The 22,392-nt window shown below is 47.6% G+C and overlaps 3 protein-coding genes across 10 annotated transcripts in view; all 3 read left to right on the plus strand.

Moving 5' to 3' along the window:
* The first annotated feature begins 214 nt into the window (after positions 1–214).
* Positions 215–2,303, plus strand: LOC115616362 (TLC domain-containing protein 5-like). 2 transcript variants are annotated; one of them, XM_030505489.1, is made up of 3 exons: positions 215–388; positions 738–937; positions 1,593–2,303. In XM_030505489.1, the coding sequence occupies exons 2-3, from the start codon at positions 742–744 to the stop codon at positions 2,129–2,131; spliced, it is 735 nt and encodes a 244-aa protein (XP_030361349.1). In that variant the 5' UTR covers positions 215–388; positions 738–741; the 3' UTR covers positions 2,132–2,303. The 2 variants fall into 2 exon arrangements, with proteins under 2 accessions (XP_030361349.1, XP_030361348.1); XM_030505488.1 differs by having other exon boundaries at positions 741–937.
* Positions 2,304–2,400: 97 nt separating this feature from the next.
* Positions 2,401–12,242, plus strand: LOC115616361 (TLC domain-containing protein 5-like). 6 transcript variants are annotated; one of them, XM_030505483.1, is made up of 4 exons: positions 6,437–6,622; positions 7,298–7,569; positions 8,603–8,802; positions 9,221–12,242. In XM_030505483.1, exons 2-4 carry the CDS (start codon positions 7,514–7,516, stop codon positions 9,757–9,759), a joined length of 795 nt encoding a protein of 264 aa, XP_030361343.1. In that variant the 5' UTR covers positions 6,437–6,622; positions 7,298–7,513; the 3' UTR covers positions 9,760–12,242. The 6 variants fall into 6 exon arrangements, with proteins under 6 accessions (XP_030361344.1, XP_030361346.1, XP_030361345.1 ...); XM_030505487.1 differs by lacking the exon at positions 6,437–6,622 and having other exon boundaries at positions 6,699–7,569; positions 9,221–9,490; positions 9,591–12,024; XM_030505484.1 differs by lacking the exons at positions 6,437–6,622; positions 7,298–7,569 and adding an exon at positions 2,401–2,672 and having other exon boundaries at positions 9,221–12,024.
* Positions 12,243–17,379: 5,137 nt separating this feature from the next.
* ARHGEF12 (Rho guanine nucleotide exchange factor 12) overlaps positions 17,380–22,392 on the plus strand; it is a 76,021-nt gene continuing 71,008 nt past the window's right edge. For both annotated transcript variants that reach the window (XM_030505250.1, XM_030505251.1), the window contains exon 1: positions 17,380–18,366. In XM_030505250.1, the coding sequence (XP_030361110.1) occupies positions 18,335–18,366 (32 nt within the window). In that variant the 5' untranslated portion in view covers positions 17,380–18,334. The remainder of the gene's footprint in view (positions 18,367–22,392) is intronic.

Below are 22,392 nucleotides of genomic sequence, written 5' to 3' on the forward strand. Positions count from 1 at the left end.
ACAGAGAAGGACATTCACCCAAATTAAAGCCTGGGGACTCTTTGGGATGCTCACAGCTGGGCGGGCTGAGGCTGGGTGGAGGTACCAGCCCTGCTGACACACTCCGGACGCCTGTTTTTACTTCTCCTACCCCGTTTCCCCTCACCCTGCCCCGGGGAACGCAGCTCTGCCGCTCGGATCCCTTTCCGCCTCCGGGGCAGGTAAGCGGGGCACAGCGAACGGCGACGGGGAGCGGAGAGCAGCGGGGGGAGCCCTGCCCCGGCCGGGGCGGGGAGGGGAAGGTAAAAGCCTCCCGATGCGCGCTGGTACCGCCTCCTGCCCGGGCAGCGCTGGAGCCCGCGGCACGTCCCGGGTGCGCAGAGCCGGAGCGGGGCAGCGGTAACCCGGGGTGAGGAGCGGACAGGGCCCCGGGGCGTGCGGGGAAAGGGTGTCCCGGTCCCCCAGGGCGAGCGGCGCTTTGGCTTGGGGTTGCTGCGGTCTTGGTGTGCCCCAGACGCGTTAGAGGCTTGGTAATGAGAGAGGCTTGCAGGGGAATGGTGTTAGAGGAGAGCATCATGCTCATGGGAAGGGTGCAAAGCATGTTTTAGTGGCGTTGTTTGGGTTGGGTGGGTTGGTTGGTTGGTTTTGGTTTTGGTTTCCACCCCTGTGGTTTCCATGAATGGTGGGGATACAGAGGCAGATGGTCAGTCCTTGCTGAGAGGGCTGCAGTGCTGATAATGTCCTCGCTCTGTGTTCAGCAGGATGGTTTCCATCGCTCTCGAGGTGACCTGCAGCTTTGTTGCCTGGCTGTTTCTGTACGCCTGCTGCTGCTACTGGAACAGGCACCGTTCCTACGAGTGGAGCTGTCGCTTGGTCACCCTGCTGCATGGGCTGATTGTCACCGGCCTCTCTGGTTACACTGTGTTCTTGGATGGCCCCTGGCCTCTGACCCATGCAGGTATGTTTGGAGTCTTACCTGGACACGTCTTTGTCATGCAGTGTGGACACCTCTAGTTGTTACAAGTGAAGTGAGGGGCAGATTGCTTTTGCTGCCTGTTCTCTTATGTGTATGTTTTTGGGGTGTATTTGGGGCAGGATTTTGTTTAACTCCTCCTGCTTCTTCTCCTTATACTTCTCACTGTTAATCTTCTTTTTGTTTTACCTTTTGTGTGCATATGGAAAGTTTCGGGTTGGCAGCTTGAGTTTATTGCAGCAGTAGGCATAGCAGTGTGTTGAGAATAGACCAAGTGCTGTTCACATCTTTAAAGGTATAATAGCACCTAGCATTCGGCTGTGGGGTTTTGTTCGCTGTTTCCTATAATTAACACTCAAATGGTTCTGCTGATGGTGGTCAGGCTTTCCAACCCCCCTTTCTAAGAGACAAAAAGCAAAACAGAAGTGTGGAGGGATGGGTGGCCTGACTGGGTCTGCTGAGTGGGCTGAAGTGTGAAGGGAGAGCAAAATCAGACCTCCAAGCTTCCAGCCTGGCCCTTGGCCCATAGGAAAGGCTGGAAACTAAGGAGGAAAGAGGCATGCTCACCATCTGTAGTGCTCCATATTGTAGAAGAATGTCTTAAATCAGACCCCAGGCTTATGTACATCTTTCATTTCAGGTTCACCAAACACAGCTCTTCAGATCCATGTGCTGTCCCTGACCTTGGGTTACTTTATCTTTGACCTGGGCTGGTGCCTGTATTTCCAGACAGAGGGGGACCTCATGCTGCTCCACCACACACTGAGCATCTGTGGCATGATCATGGTGCTGGGGCTCGGGAAGTCTGCTACAGAAGTCAATGCTGTTGTGTTTGTGAGCGAGATCACCAACCCTCTGCTCCAGACCCGCTGGTTCCTGCGGGAAATGGGCTGTTACCACACGCTCCTGGGAGACATTGTGGATTTCTTCTTTGTTTCCCTCTTCCTGGTGCTTCGAATTGGGGGAGGAGCTTTGATCATGTACGCGATGGTGACATCCCCTGCTCCCAGCTGGCTCCTGAAGGCTGGAGGCTTGGCCATGTATGTTGTGTCTTTGGGCTTCATGGTTGAAATATGCCGCTTTGTCAGGAGGAAAATGATGAAGAAAAGTATTTCCTGGACAAGCCTGAGGAGTGTGAACGCACCTGTGCAAACTAACGGGCACTTGACAGCTCGTTAGTGGATTGAGGATAATCCCCTGGGATAGGGTCCTGGTTTACTGAAGCTTATTCCTATGAAAAGAACTCCTAAAAGCGACATGGAATTGACTTTCTGGCATTGGCTATGCCTGGAGGAGATGAACCGGCGCTAGGAACATGGGAAAGCTGACAGCAGAGGGGTTTGAGTGCAAATCTGAAGAGTCTGGCATGTCTACTGAACTCTGATTCCCTGGTTTCTCCAGTAATGGTACAGTCTCAAGGAGAGTGGCAATACCTGACCTATTCATTCTGCCACCAATAGTTGCACAGTCTGTATGTTCTGTCATCATTTTGGAGGTAGAATTGTTTTACAGTGTACAGCCAGAAAATCCCATCTTTATGCCAGTGGGACCAGGTAGGGATGTGATTTAGGGAAGACTTATTGAGCCTCATTCTCCCTTAATCCAGGAGTTGGACAACACACTTGACTAAGTACTTGGATGAAAGCCTCTGAACAAGATTCAAGTGCTTGCAGGGTATGGTAGAGCTGTCCTTTGCCTGTGAGAAGTGATGGTACTTGAAGTGAGGTAATGTTTTACCTCATTGTTTTTAATGATACATTTTTTTTTTTAATACTTGTATTCAAGCAGATACTGATCTCAGAGCAGTGTGACTTCACTGGGATTGACTCAAGCCTTTGCAAACAAGAGTCAAGTATTAGACTAGTGCCAATAAATTCCATAAGCAGGTATTCACCTAGTCTGGGATTGCTTCAAAAAAACCAAACAGGCATTTTGTGGGTGAGAGAGAGAGAAGAGCACTCTCTGGATGCTCTTTCTGTTCTGGGTTGGCTCATCTACAAGCCACGTAAGCTGAATGCATGGCTAATAAGCGTAATAAGTGACTATATTTTCAGGGGTGACAGTAATGTTTAGGCAGATCTCAATGCAACATCTGTTCCATACCAGCAGGTCTTGGAGTATGGACCAGTTCTCTTGTTTTACCTTTCAGAATGGTGTTCTGACATTTCCCCTGGGGTTTTAATGTGAATTTCCCTCTGTTTAAAGCTGCAGTTCAGATTTACTCTCCCGTAAAAGCCTCACTTACAGCTGAGAAACAAATGGCTTTGTGTTGCCCTTAGGCTTAGCAAGGCTGGTTGCCCTTCCTTCCTGATTTCAAAGATCTTGTTTAGAGAAGCTCCTGCACAGAGCTAAAGAGCCCCTGAAACAGCCTGTGTGGCTCTTGCTCAAGTTAAGTGTCACCCCTGCTGCAGAGGGGAAGGAGTGGGAATACAGTTGCTATGGGGACACAGCTTTACTAGCTCCTCCATGCCTCTTATCTCACTAACTTTGGCACTGTTCAGGGCAGGTATCTGCCTTGGCTGGGGGTTAGAATAAGGTGTGTGGAGAGATTAAGAAATGACATGAAATAACCTAACTTTTGACATGCCCTCTGGATGCATTGCAGCTGTGAATCCAGGGAATTGAGCAGGCTATTACCTTTAGAAAAGCAGAAGCCTTGCTCTAGGGGCCTGGGCTCATGAGCTATGAACTCTTGCCAGAGTCACTGTGCTCTTCTGAAAACTCCTATGAGTGATGGGACTTCTAATAAAGTTATGCTCTCTTTTTCAAAAGAAATGATTGCTGTAATGTTCTTTTGTTCTGGGTCTTAAGGAGAAAACTGAAGTTCATGAAGCCTGAGGAAGAAAGACTTGAGGGTAGCCTAAGCATGCTAAGGCTAGTAGTCACTGACAAAGCTCTGGCTCATGCCCTTAATGCAGTTCAGGAAGGAGTGAGCTAGTGGGGAAACAAGCACAGGACTGAGCCATATGCTCTGCAGCTCAGGCGTGAGGTGTGAAGAATAGATGAAGGTCAGCTGAAGCTTAGATTTGTGACTAATGTGCCCATAACCTGCCTTGGCAATGAGTCATGTATCATAGAGAACTCGAGAATAAACTATTAAACTGAGGTGTTTGCTCCAGATGGATGCAGGGTCACAGGGTAACTTAAATTCTCATTATGTCCTACATCCCAGGTTGCCTTTTTTTTTCCTGTGTAGCGCCAACGTCTCTCTGTTGCTGTGCTTCATTTTAGGAATGGCCAATTCAGAAGGCTGGGATTGCAAGGTGGTTTGTCTACACTGTATTTGAGGGTATAGCGGTGTGAGATATCCTAAGACACTGCTGAGTGGCTGTTTCCAGCTGAGAACCTGATGCTGGTGGGCCAGAACTCTGCTGTCTGGGGTGGAAGTGGGCCTGGGCTTGGCTTCCAACAAGAAACCTCTCTTCCTTCAGCTATGGAGACAGTAAACCAGTGCATGCAGCTTGCATGCAAAACTGAGCTGATGGAAGTTATCCTGTGAGATTTGAAGACAAGTGCCCTCAGGTGGTCATGCACCATGTTTCATCTAAGCTTAGTTTTAGCCTCAAATCCTCTAATGTGATGCTAGAAAAGCATTTGGTTCCGCCCTTGCTATCCCATTGGATTTCTTATTTGCTAACATGTCAGAGAATGTAATTTTTAATACAGGTGCCTGGTTTTTATCTGTCAAATATCCTCGAGGGCTTTTACAGTCACAAAAAGCGAGCCTCAGTCTTGGGAGCTCTTGTGTATTTCCAGCTCTTGTGTATTTCTTGCTTATTTTTGGACAAGAAGTTTCCCACTGTTGGCAAGCCAATAGGTTCAGTGTTTGTTGTAAGTGCTCCTTAGAATAAATACAGAAAGAAGGAATGTTCTGCTGAGAGAGGGTGTAGCTGTACTACACCATGTAGCAGTGTGCAAATAATTGTTAGCAGAGGCTCCTGTCCTGAGCTGTTTTGCTGAATGCTATTCATCTGCAGGCGAAACGAGCCAGTGCAACCCAGCCTGCCTATTTAAATGGCTGACTCTGCACAAAGCAAACAAGAAAATTAGTGTGCAAGCTCCTCCTAACTTCTGGTACAATCCACTGGGAGATGGTTTAACTTGCCACCTTGCATCTTACTACATGCACATTTTGCACATTGTACAATCCAGAACAAACCCCCCCACAACTCCTCTATATTCTACCTCAGGCATTAAATGGTCCTGGCTTTGTTAGGACTTTCAGAGTGATCTTCTGTGAGCATCTCTGTTGTTCTTCCTGACTGCTCAGTTTCTGTGCTATGCGTCAATGTTAGCCCTACAGCTATCTGTCAACCCTGTTCTTTATCCTAAGCTAAGAACAGCTCCATCTCGGTTGTTACTGAGGATGTTGTAGGGGACTGGTGCCTGGTCCAGCAAAGGTGGAGGAAAGCAAGATGAGACCTAAGATTTGTCAGAAAAGCAAATGCGCTGTTAATGCTAGTGAGGATGTCATGCTGAAATAGCTGAAGGATGAGCATCTTGTAGCACCAGAAACCTGTGCCTGGCCTGAACTGGAAAAGTAAGATCGAGAGATATCCAGTTGAAAACAGACTTATTACAGATGCTGTAAGAGGCAGGACAAGCTACTCTCACCATCTGTATTTCAAAGAGTAAAACTTGACAGGATGAGATAAAAAATCCCCAAACTATTGCTGGGTGTGAGAGATTGTTTTGATTGCGACTTAGGGAAGGAGTGTGTTGGTTGTGGAGGAACGTTTTTGCAATATACTTTAGGCTGCATAAGCCCTGGATTTTGCTACTCTGTGGATGTAGATGAAGTTGGGAGAGAGAAAAGATGCGGTTTAGCACTGAATGCTTGTAGTGAGAAGAAGTTGCTGGGCTTTGTAACTGCTGCACAAGCATTGGATGACGGGGTATACTCAGGGCAGGGCTGTGCGCTTTCACAGCCTGCTGAAGCTGCATGCTGTGCCTGCATGATAAACCCCGCGGGGTATGTTCGTTACCTGGAAGCTGGTGCTATAGTGATGCAGTGTTGCAAGCTCTATAGAAGAGTTGGTTCGCATCGGGCGCTGCCTGGCTGTGAGTAAAAGAAGCCCGCACGTACCATGTTATCTCTGGTACACGTGAGATGATTGAAGCGGGTCATGGGTGCGTGGGACTAATTTCCTGTGCCCTCAGGCTAAAGCGATGCTCTGCGTGTGTATGTGCCCGGTGGAAACATAACCTGCCTCTTGTTCTGAGAGCAACCGGGCACTGAACCGCGGTGCTCCCCGGCAGGCAGAGACCTGCAAACCTGCGCGTTACGGCACTCGGGGCCAGCCCTGATGGTCCCCAGCCTCTTGGCTGGGTTTAGGAGGGATGGATGGGCACGGAGCCGCTAAGGCCGGGCGGTGCGGTGCGCCCCTTCCCTCCGCTCCCGCGGTCGTTGCCGTCCCTCCTCCCCGCCAGCAGGTGCCCCTCGGCCGCCGCCGCTTCCTCTTCCCAAGCGGCGGAGGCGGCCCGAGCAGCCGCGTCCCTGCGGTGGGTGCGCGGGGAAGGGCCTGGCCCCGCAGCCTGCGCTGCGGTTTGTGGCGTGCGGGGTCCGGCGGCGTGCGGGGACCCAGCCTCGGCATCCCCGGGGACCCGCAGAGCCTTGGAGGCCGCTGGAGAAACGTGGGGCCGGAGGCGAGCGGCGGAGGCCGGTTGCAGGTGGGGCGAGTGGGGCGGGAGGCGCCGGGTGCGGGCAGCGCTGGGAGGGATGCGGGATGCGGGATGCGGGGTCGGGCGGTGGGCACCGTATCCGTGGTTTCGGACACGCTGTGCAGGCTCTCTGGGCTCCTCCGTTTTAGTTGTACCCCCCAAAATACAAAGGAATAACGGTGCTTTGCTGGATGTGCCCGTCTAGTTTTTAAGCGCTTTTGGGGAGACCAGGGCTGTTCCGGACTAGGATTTTAGACACGTGTAATTATTGTAGGGCCTGCTTTCACTCATGACCCCGTTGCTCCTGGTGGTACGAAGGATAATATGATTACTAAAGGATATTGTCCTTTCCGGTGTGCAGGGACAGGTGTAACTCACAGTTGCAATGCATACATGTAATGTATGTGTGCAATTGTATGTGCTAATGACAATGTCGAGCTTTGATGTGCAATTAGAAGATAGCCCCCTTTCTTTCCAGGGGATGGAGAAACATTTTTTGCACCTCTTTCTCCTTTTTGTCACATCAGAATTCTTCCTGCCTTATCTGCCCTGATTCTGAATGCATACAGACCTCAAGTACCAGGGTTGTCAATGGAATGCCTGATCAGAGCAGTTAATCACATCCTTAATTCATCTCCCCATGTTCCCAAGGCCCATTATAATATAATGGTTTTGTTTACCCAGCCTCCTAAGTCATTCCTGGGAAGACTTGCAGTGCCCAACCTTCCTGTTTGGCCTGTTGCAGCTCTGACTCCTCATTAAGCGTGGTCCTTTTAGTGTTCCCCAGCCCTGGGTGTGAATCCAGTGTGCCGGTCAGCAGGTACCAGCAGGACCAGTGGCACTTTTGCTATTACACAACTGGAAACTCGCGCATCCCAGAGCGTGACTCAACTGCTTTTGATGCGCTTCCCTGAATGCTCAGGAATAAAGAGACACATCTTACCTTTCATGGAAAGGTATTATAAATATGAATGAGATGTAGATATTAGAGTATTGTGTATTTGGGGGGCTTTTAGCAACTGGCTCCTGCGCTGCTCCTGAAGATGGTGGGCTGCTTTATCTGGTCACTGTCTGCTGGGGTGTGCTTTGTTCTAATCTGAGCTTTGACCTCAGATACTCATGAAGAAGCTTGAACTATATGTTTTTCTAATGGAAGTTTTCCTGGGGAGGACAAGGGGAATTAAGAGTGTTTTTTCTTCCCAAGTTGTCCTGGAGATGTGCTGGGGCTAGAAGGTTAAAATTCAGTAGCAGGAGGGGATGGCAATGCCTTTTGTGTTTCTCTTGAATTATTAGCAGTTGGTGTCGCCGCACTGGCAAAATTGATTAGCAGTGGACGTAGCAAGAGACTGTGGTTTTTGGGGTTTATTGGAGTTGTTTTGTTGTTTCAGGAGAGGAGGAACGAAGCTAGCAAACAGCATGACAGGATGAGTAGGTCAGGTGGGGCAGCACAAGCAGACCAGTCAAATGCAGATACAGGGCACGGAGCTAAAATGAAGAGGCAGGCATAGCTCTGGATCAAAGCTTTATTGCTGGATGTGGTGCTCCTCAGCCTGTCCCTCAGGCAGTGCACATGAGCACTAACATATCCCAGCAGATCCTGCATCACAGACTGGTTGGAGAAGTCCTCCAAGGTGCTTGACCAAGTTGTGGTGTGTTTTCTATTCAGCGAGGTAGGAACTCGCTGCCTCACAAGGTCATTGGCTTTCAGTGCATCTTCCCACAGCTGAGGTGACACTGGTGGAGGTCTGTGTGCTGGTGGCCACATGGTGAATCTGCCCTGATTCTCTAGGATACACTTCTTTGATGTAGGACTTTCCCCAGAGGAACTGCAGATCCTCTAGAGCTCCTTGTGAGGAGCAAGGAACAGCATCAGGAAACACTTTACACTCAGTGCTGGGGTGGTTACGGGTGAGATGCTGTACTGGGTTTTGCTAACACTGCTGATAGCTAGATCTTCTGATCCATTTTGTCTTTCTGTTCCTGTGGCAGGATGCTGTTCCCCCTGCCTCTGCGGGTAGCCTGCAGTCTGCTTGCCTGGTTCTCTCTCTACGCTTGGTTCTGCCATCGCTACAAGCACCGGAATTATGAATGGAGCTGCAGGCTGGTCACGCTGACCCATGGCATCCTTGCTACCTGCCTCTCTGCTTACGTTGGCTTTATTGATGGTCCCTGGCCTATGAGTCACCCAGGTAAGTAATGAAAGTTGTGGTCCCAAGTCCCCCAGTGGGTGATGGCACAAAGCGGGCTTCTCCTACCACCTCAGTATCCAGCTCACTTGAGGAATGATGATTGTGGTATCTGAGCTGCTTTGTGATGGCAAGTACTAGAGAAATGGAGAGGCTGGTACTGTATTTTGCTAGTGTAATGGTCTTTCCCAGCTGCAGTCTGGCAGAGTGTTTGATCATGTTGTGTGGCATTACGTGTGTGCAGCTGTTAGACTAACAGCTACAGTATTGTGATTTCTCTGACTTCTCCATCTGAGCTGTGATCAGTACAAGCTAATACCAGTCTGCCAGTACTGAAGGTGAATACCCCTTCCTTGTCTCAGATGCTGCCTGCTTGTTGCCTCCATGTTTTAAAGCTCTGTCTGGTGTCTTTATGTTTCAGGATCACCAAACACAACTCTTCAGGTACATGTGCTGTGCCTTAGCTTGGGCTACTTCCTCTTCGACCTCTGTTGGTGTGTGTACTTCCAAACAGAGGGTGCCCTGATGCTGGCCCACCATCTGGTGAGCATCTTGGGTATCACAGCATCACTGGCACTTGGGGAGTCAGCTGCGGAGGTCAATGCCGTCATCTTTGGTAGTGAGATCACTAACCCGCTGCTGCAGGCTCGCTGGTTCCTGAAGGAGATCGGGTGTTACCACAGTTTCACAGGTGACGTGGTGGATTTCTTCTTCGTGGTCCTCTTCACTGGGGTGCGGATTGGAGTGGGGGCCTGGCTGATGTACTGTGAGCTTGCTTCTCCCAAACCCAGGTGGTACATTAAGCTGGGTGGTGTCATCATGTACGCTGTCTCCTGGGTTTTCATGGTCAGCATCTGTCGCTTTGCTAGGAGGAAGAGCATGAAGAAGTACCACGCTTGGAGGAGTCGGAGGAGTGATGAGTTGTACTTGAAAACTAATGGACATCTGAAAAACCACTGACTGGATGCTGAGTAAAGACTTCCTCGAGTTCACAATCTGGCAAGGAGGGGATCGTGCCTGAAATGCCACTGTTGGGAGAGGAGCCAACACACGTTAGCAATTCTGGAGCCAAATTTATCCCTGGCATAACTCCACTGAAATCCATGGAGCTATGCCATGGATTCATTGGATCTGCAGTGTTTGGCCTGGCAGAGGCTGGCTCAGTGTCTACGTAAGCATACGCTAAATGATTTGAGTGAAAGAAGGGCTAATTTTACTGACTAAACATAAGTAGTCCAGCAGTGCAGGTGTAAATAGTAATTTTCACAGCTAACTCCTTCAGCACTGGTAGAATCTTGGCAAAGAGGAAGAAATAACACTAGATCTTCACGTTCAGTGTCCTGTACAGTCTAGCCAGCTAGATTGACTCTTCATACTGTTAGGAAGAAGCATCTTCTAGTGTTTTGTCAGAGTTGGGATTCCTGGCTCTTCCACCAACTTGTTATGTGACCTTGGGCAAGTCACGTAACTCTAACTCTGTGCCTAATTTCCCCATCTGTGAATTGGGGGTGATGGAGCTGATCCATCTGTATTATGCACTTTCAGATTTTTACTTGAGAGGTGCTATATAAATGCAAAATGAGGGTTGTTATCTGCACTTCGTTCATTATCCCTATGTTTCCTTTGGGAGAAACTTATTTTGGTGGTTGAGCTAGAGCGTGACTCTAGAGAGAATAGAATTTTAGGTAGGTGGTTGTTTCCTACCCTAATTCCTTTTAGTGACTTATTTAATAACATTGGTAACTTATTTTTCGGTAGTGTCCAGGAGCTCTAATCAGCACTGGCGCCTTGCAGGACTAGGTGCTCTCTGAATACACCCAAAGACACAGCCCCCAGTGCGAAATGCTTTTCCGACTCTTTCTCTCTTCTTCATCCCTGACTGTTAAAACTCAACCCAGCCCCTCCAAATACTGCTGTTAGCTCCTTGAGTGGCTAACACTGTCAGATCCAAATTGGAATTTCAGGTTGAAGAGTGGCCAATGCACATCTTCAAAACACAGTGGCTAAGACGGAAAAGCTACTCAGCTTCAAATGTGTCCTCTGCCCTGTTCAAGCCAGAGATCCATCCTTGGCTCTCCTTATCTGAATTGACGCCTTGACCCCTTGGCTTTGAATTCACTTCTGTCTCCCTGATTGGATCTGTGTCACTTTAGAAAAGTGAGCATTTATAGGGTAAGAGAGACTTATTTTACAGCCTAATAATTAAAGAAGTGAGAGGCACAGAATCTGGCCTTTTTTTAAGTAAAAAAGTGAACCTGGCTGGGAGGGAAAATAAGCGTTACTTTCATCCGGTCCCATTTGCAGGGAAAAACTGCCCCCCAGTTGACAGCTTCTAGTGTTTATTTCACTGTATGTTCTTAAGTGCTGTTCCTTTGTTCCTGCTGTCATCATTACGGTCATTTCTTTTGAGCCTCAGCACCAGGCCTCCAGTGCAGCTCAGGTGCCAGTTCTGCTGTGAGCCTTGCCTGTTGCAGCCAAAGACCTGAAAAGCCCAAAGCACTTCAGATTAAATAGAGCCAACTGATGGGTGAGTTGCTCCTGAAAAGGAAACTTGACTCATTTAGCACAGCACAGTGATATGACTATTGAGCCTTGAAGGGAGACAAGAAGGGCTAGTTGGGGCATGCTGGTTCTTTCCCAGCTCTGCTGCTGCTGTCGGGCATGTCAAGAGCCTTTTTGCCTCAGCTTACCCACTCTATTAAGTGGGTACAGCATTACCTACCTCGTGGGGTGTTTCCATTTGTTAACACTAAGCCAGCTTTGATGAATGCTTGGTGGTCTGTGTCAAGCTGTGCTGTATAAAGGCAAAACTGCTTTGAGCGAAGCACTTCTCGCTATGACCCATCATCAGTACTTTGCCACGTGAACATGGCACTTCCCAGCATCTGGCTTGCCTCACAAAAGCAGGAGTCCAAGCTGTTCTGCAGTGGTACTGATGGGTAGGAGTCTAAAGGAATAAGCTAGACACATGCACAAAGATCAGGCGTGCTGCTGGTTGTTCAGGTGGACTCCTGAGCTGAAGACAGGATGTCTGGTGGGTTTTCCCTAGTAAGGATTGCAGTAAATGGAGCCAAAATCGTTTCAGCAGCCAGTCTGACCAGGGAATAACAGCTTTCAGCAGCAAGTCCTGAAGAATTGTAGGTGAGAACAGCCTGTTCATTTTTCAATGCAGCTGCTGACTTGCCCACCAAGAAGAGTTTCCTGAGCAGTCCTGATGGTTTGGACTCTGACCTCTGCTGAGGTTTGCTGTGCAGCTCACTGCATGGTTACTCCCCTTCTGTGGGGGCTGTACAGGCCATACCTGCCCAAGTGAATAAGGATGCAGGTATCTATGAAACAACTTGTATGAAGATGTTCTGAAAGATAATGCCCTTAATGGCTGAGTTGTCCCCTTCTTTGAACTGGGGGGAAGCTTGGTTGGAAGAAGTAGAACACCGTGATCAGTGTTGAGGCTTTAGAAGTTAAACAAGGGCACCAGCAAACAAAAGAACAATTGGGAATGGCTTTATGAGGTAGAGCTAGCAAGGATATCTCAGAGTAAGGCCTCATAGTCTGTTAGTGGGCTCCAGCGTAGAATCACAGAAGAAGTGTATCTTTCAGGCGATGGAGCACATGATGGGACCTGTCCTCAGGCTAGTCCATAGGGGCTAGAGCAAATTGTAAAAGGAAACTGTGGAACTAGTGTGAAATAATAATTGTGTTTGAATTACTGTGTAATAGCAACTAATGTTCCACCAGTGAATGGTGTAGATGCTTTGTATTATGTTTTATAAAATAAAGATTATTTAATTATATGAGATATTTGTTTTTTCTCCCTGGATGCAGTTACTAAGTTGTATTGTGTATTTCTGGATTGGTGGCATTGACAGTGTATTTGAACAAAGTGATGGTTGGTGGGTGCTTTTTAGAGACTGAGCCAACAACTTGTACAGCTTTCACCATTATTGCTTCTTAGATGTGTTAACAGGCAGAGAAACCACTCTTCTTTGCAAGGTGGTCTCAGGAGTACTTAGGAGTTTGGTGTTTGCTAATAGGTGCTTTCAGGTTGTTGACTGGCTGAACAGAGTGCATTTCTTCAGTGAGATTTGTTCCCAGCCTTTTCATGCACCTATCCTCAGGCAACTCACAGGGGAAAAATGTTTCCTTTGTTTTCCATGCCCTGTATGCTAAAGGAGAAGATTCTCCTATGTTTCCACTTTTCTCTTTCCAAGTCAGATTCAATACGTGCTCTAGTAAATCCGCGTAAAAGAAGGTGTTAGCTTTTACTGCCTTTGTCCTGTTTCCCTCAAGTTCCAGGGGGAGTTTGGCAGCTGGTAAGTTGGCAACATAAGAAGTCTTTGGAAAATAACTTTAAGAAGGAACTGAGTAGATAAAGGTATATGGAAAAGCTTTTGCAAAGTAAAAACGGTTTATTGGTAGTTAATTTTGTATGGGAAGCAGGTGCTTTCTGTGGCTTCTCAAATGTTTGAAAGTAGAGGTTTTCAGCAATGCTTGTATTGTGGTGGTGTTTGAATGGTGTATTGTGTCAGAAGGTTCAGATCTGTTCAGTGTAACTGATAATCCTCAAATGTGATGAGAAATAATGTTATTCTCCATCTCTTCAGATTTTACCCTAATAACAAATATCTTTCTTTTTATAAAGTCCCCTCCAATCAGAGGACATTGATTCTAGCAGAGAGCAATAAGGAAACTCATGGCAGAATGTACAGCAGCTTCATTTGTCCTTACAAAGGTTGCTGCTTTAATTATGCTGATATGGAAAGAAAGCTTAGTGCTATAAAAATCCTTACTGCGATGTGGATTATCCAGGTTTAGGAACTGTAATAAGGCCTCACAGTAGAATCTCTGATAGATTAGGCTACCTGTGTCCTAACAAAGTCATCAAAGTTGCATTTGTGTCCCAGTCACTTAAAAGCATAGAACAAGCCTTGTACGTGTTTCCAGCATTGCCAGTGAACTGGATGCAGAATGAGCTGCCTGTCTGTATGTAGCAAATCATGTGCCTATTTTAAGGTGTGAGATGGCAGACATCCACTGGTGGCTATTGGATTGGTCATATTGGCTTCTGAAGCAGGTTGCATCCACATCACAGAGAAGCTGGTTAGTATCAGCCCAGCACCTGCAAAATGCAGTAGATAGCCAAGCAGATAGTCTGGATTTGATTCAGGGTATCATTACTAGCTTCAGCTCTCTCAAAGGTAGAATCTCAGCAAATAATGAAATCCCACTGATGTTCTCAGCTGGCTCAGAGGAATCTCATGCCAGAGCAGTTCCCTGAGTTCCCCAGGATCAAAGGATGCCAAACTAAGAGGCAGTCGTTAGTGCTTAGGTGAGTTTGATTGGATGGAACTGCAGGGCACTACACAAGATCACTAGGGCAAGGAAGGCTTAAGTTGTGCTAAGCTTGAGAGCAGAGCCAGGTTTACCCCAGTCCTGACACAAGATCAAGGTGCTATCCATTCTCCAGGAGTCACAAATTCATATGCACATCTGGGAAATGAACTGTCTGTTATCATTTCCCTTGTGCCTTTCCTCTCCAGCCGTGCAAGGCATAAAGATTGGCTGTTGCCTTCCAAAAGCAACTGACTTCTTTTTGCCAGAACAAAGTTGGCATAGCAATTTATGGTAAGTTTAAATAACAGTCCAAAATACTCGTGCATTCTGTCACTGGTTTTACATTGATTACTTGCAAGTAGCAAAAATTAAAAGACATCATCCATTTAGTTTTTATGAACAGCGAAACCCAGCTAGTAGCACATCATACTTGACTTAAAGCACACAGTTTTACAAAGCTCGCTGCTCTTTACTTGAGGTCTGCAGGAGATCTATTGCTCCCACAGGTAAATTGTTCCAATGGCTGCTTATCCTACCTGAAATGTTGTGAAGGGGCCGGGGTGTGAGCAGGACCTCGCTGAGAGGTGCCACACAAGGCTTTTCCAGCAGATGGCAACAGCTCCTCAGTGAGCACAGCTGGAAAACGGCAAGAAGCATCTCAGTGAAACCTTTCTCTCTAAGCCTGCCTTTACAGGAGTCCCATATAAGGCACCGCCAGGGATCTGCCCTTTTGGTGCCATCTTTTAAGGAAAAGCAAGAAGTTACACTTCACAGGAGTGGACCTTCTTTGCTTCAGGGTCCTCCTTACTTCAGCTGCTTGGTTCTGCTCTGGACAGTAAAGAACAGAGTGCTGGGGACATCGGTGCTTTCCCTGGTGACACAGACTGGTGAGGTTAATGCGCAGTTTCCACTTCTAGCACCTATGTCTATGTGACAGTACTACATATAAATTCAGGCAAAGTGACAACTTTAGAGCCTACACCCCCACCCCCAATTATCTATTTTAATTAGCACTGCAGAGTGTAATTGCTTATTGATTTCACCACCCGAGACTTCACATGGTAAAATGCCCAAGTAGAAGTATCATAAATAGACGTCTATATTAACAGCATTTGCAGAAAAGAGAAGCAGTTATTGTTCCAGAGTCTACTTTTGAATTGTTTTATTAGTGCCTTTTCTTTTTATTGTTGCATTAAACATTGAAATGCGAGTGCAGCCCATTATGAGCAAAAGTTAACCTATTGAACCATATGGCATAACGGTTTTATGCTTCCTTTTTGTCATTGCTGTAGTTTTGGGTGATGCTTCTTTTGACACGACTGAGCAAAGTTAAGTGAAATGTTAATCACTGCCACTCCACTGAATTTTATGTCAATTTACTACAGCAGGGCATAAGTTTCCTTCTTGCTCCTATATTTCATTTTATATTCTGTTAGGACTTCCTCCAGCTAATTGTTGTTGTCATTATGTTGTCATGCACAATAAAACATAATTAAAGTAATAAAAAAGCATCGAGGCCTAATACGCAAATGAAACCATGCCATGAAACAGAAGGTCTCCCAGGAGCCTTCCTTTCTCAAGGCACACTACTTGATGTTCCCCAAGTTAAAAGCAGGGAGGGATTTATTGCAGATAAGATGAAATAAAGAGATATATAATACATATAAATAGATAGGGGTATTCAGTCAGAATGAGAGGCAGTCATGGCTGCATGTCGTGCACTCCCAAGCCTCTATCTCCCTCAAAAGGAAACCAAAGGAGGAAGTATGCATGTCCTGTGTGTATATGTCAAGTATCATGTAGAAAATGATTTCATCCCACGCTTCCCCTCTTTGCACTGAAGTTCAGCAAACCAACAAATTCTTCAGACTATCAGTCAGCCTCCCGGCTTCCTGATTCACGCTCACTTCACTCCAAGGAGGAAAAAACTGTATGTTGTAGAGCGGTGGGGGGCTGAACATAGCTGCAAGCAAGATATGGTGCTGTATGCTTAATGATGTATCTGGTCCTGAGTTTCAGAAGCTTGTTTTCCAGACTCTTTCCAAGTCCAGTGTCCTGCCTTTGAAGAAGTATATCGAGGTAAGATTAATTAAAGGGAAGAAGGATGGGGTTCTGTGTGATTAGGATTAGCTAATAAGATTATTTTGGTCTGCTGGCATTTGGTAAGAAAGGCTGATGTTCCATAAGTTCCTCTGTCCAGGTATTAATGCTCATCCTCCAGCAGCAGAGCCGTCCTGCTCTCCATTCCACTTCTGGTACTTGTGAGCCCTTTAGTTCCTAGCAGTAGCGTGGAAGGTTCCTGAAGTTGCAGTATATACATGTTACTCCTGGGTGTTTCAGAACAAGAGTGCCTGATTGGAATCTTATTTATGCCCTTGTGTTGGCAACGAGATTTTGAGATTAGGTAATGTACCTAGAACGTGGCCTCTGAGCTGCTAAGATTTGCTTCCTGCCTTGTGTGCACTGCAGGAAGCAGGCTCTGGTGTTTAAATACATGTAGAGCTGGGACAGGCGCTTCTCTCCAAAGCTGTTGTATGTGGCATGAACAGCAGGGAGTTACAGCAGCGGAACAGCAAGGGCTGTGGCCGAGGGGAATCCACGCATTGAAATTTACATGTTTACATACTCTGTGTTTAGTAGGTATGGCAATGTAGTTTCATGTTTCCATATCGGAGGGAGGTTTTTATGTTTAGGGGAGCAGGAATAGCTCTTTCCGATCCCGGATTTCTGTTGACCTTCACGGGTGAGAAAAATTCCCGAAGAAATGTGTTGTGGGAATGCCGGGAACGCGAGATTTGGTACGGAGCTGTGAAAGGACTGGGAGTAAACAGTGCAGCCGGTGGCTATCCGACACTCCAGAGCTGCACAGCGCCTTACTGTTTTAACTTGATGCTTATTTTCTTCGTGTTCTAAGTTTCTTCGGTGCCGTATTTTCCGGGAGGCACAGGCATTCCCTGCCCTTAAGAGCTTGTGACAAAACAGGGGTGGATGGAGGCTGGAGATGGAGCTCCGGGAAGGAAGGGAAATGGGGAGGGAGGCTGTTCGGCAGGGTTACAGCAGGCCAGAGGAGGAGTAGCTATTCCTATGTCGTGATGGGAAGCGAGGGAAACATCCCGCTGGCCTGGAAAAGACTGAGCCTGTGCAGCGAAGGGGCTGGATGAGCAGGAAGGCGGCCTGCTGCCGGCGGAAGGATACGGCGGGCGGGGCGGTCTGAAGCTCGGCCCGGCTCGGCGCAGGCTCCGGGGGACGCGCCGCTCCCGCCTCGCAGCAGCGCAGCGCAGCTGGCCCGGAACCGGGCTGGGAGGAGCGGAGCGGAGCGGAGCGAAGCGAAGCGGAACAGCGGCAGGAACGGGCCGCGCCGCCAGCGCTCACCGCGGAACTTTGCTCCGAACCGGGCCGACACCGAGCCCCGCGGCCGAGCGCATCGAGCCCACCCGGGGCCTTGCCGGCAGGCCGGGCCGCCGCGCCCCGCTCTAGGTCGGGCCGAAGCGGGACAGGAGGAGCGGCGGGGCATGGACCTGCGGGCCTAAAGGCGGCGGCGGCGGGGCGGCTGCCCTTCCCGACCCCCCTACGGGCGAGCCGGGCGGGGGGTCGGGGCGGGCCGGCAGCGGGACATGGGCCCCTGCGCGGCGGCACTCAGGACACCGGCAGCCGGCGGGGCGAGCCGCCCGCCCCCCGCGGGCGAGAGGCTGTGAAGAGCGGCGGGGAGCGGGCACCCCGTCCTGCCGAGGGCGAACCGGGGAGCCCCCGCGAGCAGCCGGCCCCGCTCCGGTCCGCCCTGCGCGGATACCGGGAGTTCCCCTCCGCGTCGAGGCTCCGGAGCGGCGAGGATTGGCTGCTTCGGAAGACTTTCTTTCTGGGCACGCGTTACTTTCTCCCTCTCCTTGGGTTAAGGGAGCATCGAGGGGAGCAGCTTGTTGTTTTTCCTTTTGCTTTTTGCTCTTGAACATCCCCCACGCCCCACTTCCGTGGTCTGGATATTCTAAGTGACTGCAAGAAGAGTTTTGAAGTTGTTTTGGTTTGTTGTTTCTCGTTTCTTCTCCCTCCTGCCCTTGAACTGAGTTTGTCCTCTGTGCATGCCTCTTCTGGAGCAAGGCTGGATCCTGAACCTCAGTGCATGTGGGGGGCAAAGCCTCATTAAAACTCCTGCAGTAATAGTAAGATGTAAATTGGATAATACGACTTCTTGCCAAAGGCTCCAATGAGTGGCACACAGTCCACAATCACGGACAGGTCAGTATGAAATGAATTTTCTTCTTTTATTACTATTTTGTTTTCTGAAATCAAGGATCTTCCCAGAGCTCATGTACTTTGCGTTCTGCCTTCAGTGACAGCATAACAGATAGGATCAGAAAAGCAGGATTAAATCAGAGTTTCAGGGAATCAGGACATACCTAGGGTGGCTGACTGTCAAGGCAACTAGGTTAACTTTGAAACTGGAGTATTTCAAGTCCAACAGCTTTCAAGCCTGCTAGGCTTTGTAAGAACCAGGCACTGCAATTCAGCTTCCAGAACGGGTTGGTGCTGGGAGGAACACCAAAAGCAACTGTCTCTGCGAGAAGTTAAAGCAGTGAAATTGACAAGAGTTTAGGATACAGCCCGAGTCTGGTATTGAAGATGCATTTGCTTCTCGTTAGGTCAAGCATTATGGCCTGCCAAAGAGAGGTCACTTCAGGTGAGGGCAGGAGGGGATAGTTGATGAGCAGGAATGTCTGCTGGTGTCTACCTTTGCAGTAACCTGTTCCTTGCTTTAGATACCTGCTCAGGCCTCTGGGCTTCTCTGCAGGTGCTGCCATGTGCATTTTGTTAGCAGTTTGGGGTTCTCTTGCTTGTACTGGGGTGCTTCAGAGGCAGGCGAAAAAATGTATTTTTCTATCGTGAGGAGGAACAAATCAAGTGGGAAATCTCATATGCACTTTTGAGACAGAAGTATGGAATTAATGTCTTCAGGGTGGGTTTTTTTATGAGAGGAAAAGTTATGGGTTTTGACACTTGTAAGCTGTTTATTATGTATTTTATTATGTTCTCCATTATTGTGAATATTTGGTGGTTATGCTGTGAATGTGTGTGGCAAAGGCCTCCCTGCTTTGGCCTTTCATGACATACAAACATACAAACAGTCTTTCATGACATACATTCATAAAACAGTTCTGGCAGAGGAGAGAAGCCAAGGCTGGGGCAGAGTGATGGTGCTTTTGGGTGCCTGAAAGCACTTTTTAGACTCCAAGTGTAGGCAAGAAAGAGAGCAAGTGTAGTTCTTTCTTACACTTACTCATTTTCATGACTCTGCAGTTATTAACGGACAGCACAGTGCCTGAGTGGTGTGGAAGGGCTCTGGTACAGCTCAGAGTTGTATAGTCTGTATTTATGGCTGTGCTGCTCATAGAGTACTAAGTCTTTGAAATGAATTCTGTAGTATAATTGAATGAGCAGAGTAGGTGACAAAAGAAAACTCCTAACTTCTTCTGCAGTGCGTGTGCATGAGCTATTCTTGAGTCGCAGTACAGTTCTTCTGTACCAGACAAGACAGTGACAGTAAAAAGAAGGTGGCTTTTCAGTGGCTTTGTGAGAATTTTGTCATGTGCTTAAGGGTTAGTGTCTTATGGCAGGTTGCACGATATCGAAAGGAATGGCAAGATTTCCAAACCAAGAATCAGTTGGGTAATGCACGGGAGGGAAGAGCACGAGGACAGGGAATTTAATTTGCTTGTTAGTAATACAAAATGCTTTCCATTATTGAATTGGAACAGCCAAGTTGAAAATGTAGTAGAGACAAAAAAAATGTCTCATTTCCTTCAGCTTTCAGTCATGTCAAGAGGATGTTTCTCTTTTGTTCATTAAGGTTTTGGTTCAAAAGACCTGTCTCCACAGCCCTGGCAGTTGGAGAGAGTTGTGTGATGGTTGGCAGAGTGCAGGGAAGCAGGGCCTGGTCTTGCTGCTGCTCGTCACCTCTGGCCTGAAGGAACCCCAGCTCTGGGGTGTTAAGGGAATACAGTCATCATAGCCTGTATGTTCCCTGGCTGAACCTTTCAGCAGAGCGCCGGATGTGGTGGTGATGTGTACTCTCATCATGTGGACATCTGCTTACTAGTGTCTGGAGCAAGGCCGCTCCTTTTTATGTACAGCATTGTGCAGGATCTGCAGGGAGTGGCTTTTGGTCACTGCTGTCCTAGCAGTATGTTGGTCCAAAGCTTCCTTTCCCATTAGGCCCAAGAAGCCTCTCTGTTGCCTCTTTAAATCCAGCTCTTGAGCTTGGAATGTAAAGCAGGTGCAATATAAATAAACTTGGTGCTTCTAGTGTCGTTAGATCTACATGGTATCAATCATATGACATGTTCAATTCTGTCTGTATTTATCAGTGACCTTCCTTCGCGGGATTAAGTTGGGAACTGCCTTAAAACAGAAAAACCCATCTTACATCTCTGCCAAATGGTATTATGAACATAATAGGGCAGCATAGGCCTGCATTTTCTCCATATTAGCTTTACATATTTGCATTTTGCATATGTGTAGCTGCTTAAATCCCTGTTACAGACAGCGGATGTTTCTTTTTTTGTCCTTTCAGTTTAAGATGGAAATCATATCATGTGTTTTGATAGCTCTTTGACATTTCCTTTGACCAGGTTGCACTTGTCCCATCCTTTACATGTTTTGTCTTTTATGTTCTTGATGTTATCGTGTATGGCGTTGAAGTGTGTGTATATATATATAAGGAATGTATGAATGGCCATTCCTAGCGCTGTTCTGTAGCCTCTATGATGGCCAGTTCATATCTCATGTGCCTGGGATGATTTTCTCTGTGGACCAAACCTTAACCCAGTTAACTTTGATAATGGTTATGCTTCATCCCTGAGTTGGATTCTGTTACCCAGCTGACTCGTGTAGCTGAAGCAACATCATATTCTTGCATCTTTTTCCTCCAAAGATTGAATGAGGAAATACCAGGTATGAACAAAAGGGTGTAACAGATGTTAAGACTTTAAGAGTGTAATGAATGTTCAGCAACGGTACTGAAGAAACATCTGACGTGCCATTCCCTGTCAGCTACTTAGCACTAGGAGAAACTAGGAGAAAGATTATCCTGTATTGTAGTACTTGGGATTTAGAAATACATAAGCAAAAAGTGATCCAGGATAGCCATGGTGTCCTCCATGGCTTCTGATGGTATGAGAGACTCGGAACTTTAAGCGGTGAGATTTATTTCCCTTTCTTTCCTTCAGGATGTTCTTTTACTTTGTCAGCTGCTTCTTTTCATAATCCTGCTGCCCAGTGGACCATATCAAACAATTCATCTTCAGCCTTATTACTCTGCCACTTTATGTTTGTAAACATTTACACCCTCTTAATTTAATCCTCTCGTAGTTATGCTGTATTTGTTTAGGGGCCTCCTAAGGTGGCATTTATCTTGCTTAACTCGCTAAGTCTTTGAGGTAGACGTCTCTATCTGAGCTGTTTGTCTAGAATGCCTTTACAGTTAATGGAAGAAAATAGCACATTGGGGGGACCATTTATTATCCTAAAGTAGGCTATAATTGGTAAGGTGAATGACAGAATGCCTGCTTCAGCTCTGGATTTAGGTGAGATTTGCCATATCTTTTAGCCTGAAAATTTCTGGTGTAGTTCTGCCTCAAATTCCTGCTTAGTTACTAGTGCTGGGTTGGATAGTTGTTGCTGGATGCTGTCAGTGTGAGGATTTTGGAAGGGGGAGGTTGGACTACCGGGACCATCTGAGGCCCAGCTTTGGGGCCTCACTGGGTGGCTGGTATGGCAGAGGAGGTGTTTTCCTGTTTGTTCTGTGCGATTGCATGCGGGTGCCCACATTCGCTCCCCTCAGAGCTGTTCTGGCCCGGAGCACTCGGGCAGGCCGGCTGGCTTTGGGCGTTGCTCTGCTCTGCCGTTTGTGGCAGGCGACACATGGCTGAGCAAGATAAGGGGTTTATTCTTTGCAAGGACATGCTGGAGCTGGGATGAAATTCGGCCATTTGCAGGCTCTGGTTGGCCACTAAGGGATGATCAGAACCCTGCTGTGTCCTGTTATGACACTGAAGAAACATTTGTATACGATTAATTTTTTGTGTGTCTCAGAGTTAACTGTATTTTTCTTCCTGTAACCATTCCAAACACTCTGCAGAGTTGAGCAATTGCACGGCTACAGAACTAGCTTTATGCTTCTTTCTGTTTATTAAAGCACAAGAAAAGAATGGAGGCTCTTGCTGCTTTTGCAGTACCTTGTTGAGGAACTGATGACTCTTCCTATGC

Source organism: Strigops habroptila, chromosome 17 (assembly GCF_004027225.2).
Source record: "Strigops habroptila isolate Jane chromosome 17, bStrHab1.2.pri, whole genome shotgun sequence".
Lineage (NCBI taxonomy): Eukaryota > Metazoa > Chordata > Aves > Psittaciformes > Psittacidae > Strigops > Strigops habroptila.

Excerpts from the sequence above, each read along its gene's own strand:
- LOC115616362 (XM_030505489.1), top strand. The coding sequence starts at position 742 with ATGGTTTCCATCGCTCTCGAGGTGACCTGCAGCTTTGTTGCCTGGCTG. Across the intron at positions 938-1,592 it reads CTGGCCTCTGACCCATGCAG|GTTCACCAAACACAGCTCTT; the intron begins GTATGTTTGGAG and ends CTTTCATTTCAG.
- LOC115616361 (XM_030505483.1), top strand. The coding sequence starts at position 7,514 with ATGCGCTTCCCTGAATGCTCAGGAATAAAGAGACACATCTTACCTTTC. Across the intron at positions 7,570-8,602 it reads ATCTTACCTTTCATGGAAAG|GATGCTGTTCCCCCTGCCTC; the intron begins GTATTATAAATA and ends TTCCTGTGGCAG. Across the intron at positions 8,803-9,220 it reads CTGGCCTATGAGTCACCCAG|GATCACCAAACACAACTCTT; the intron begins GTAAGTAATGAA and ends TTTATGTTTCAG.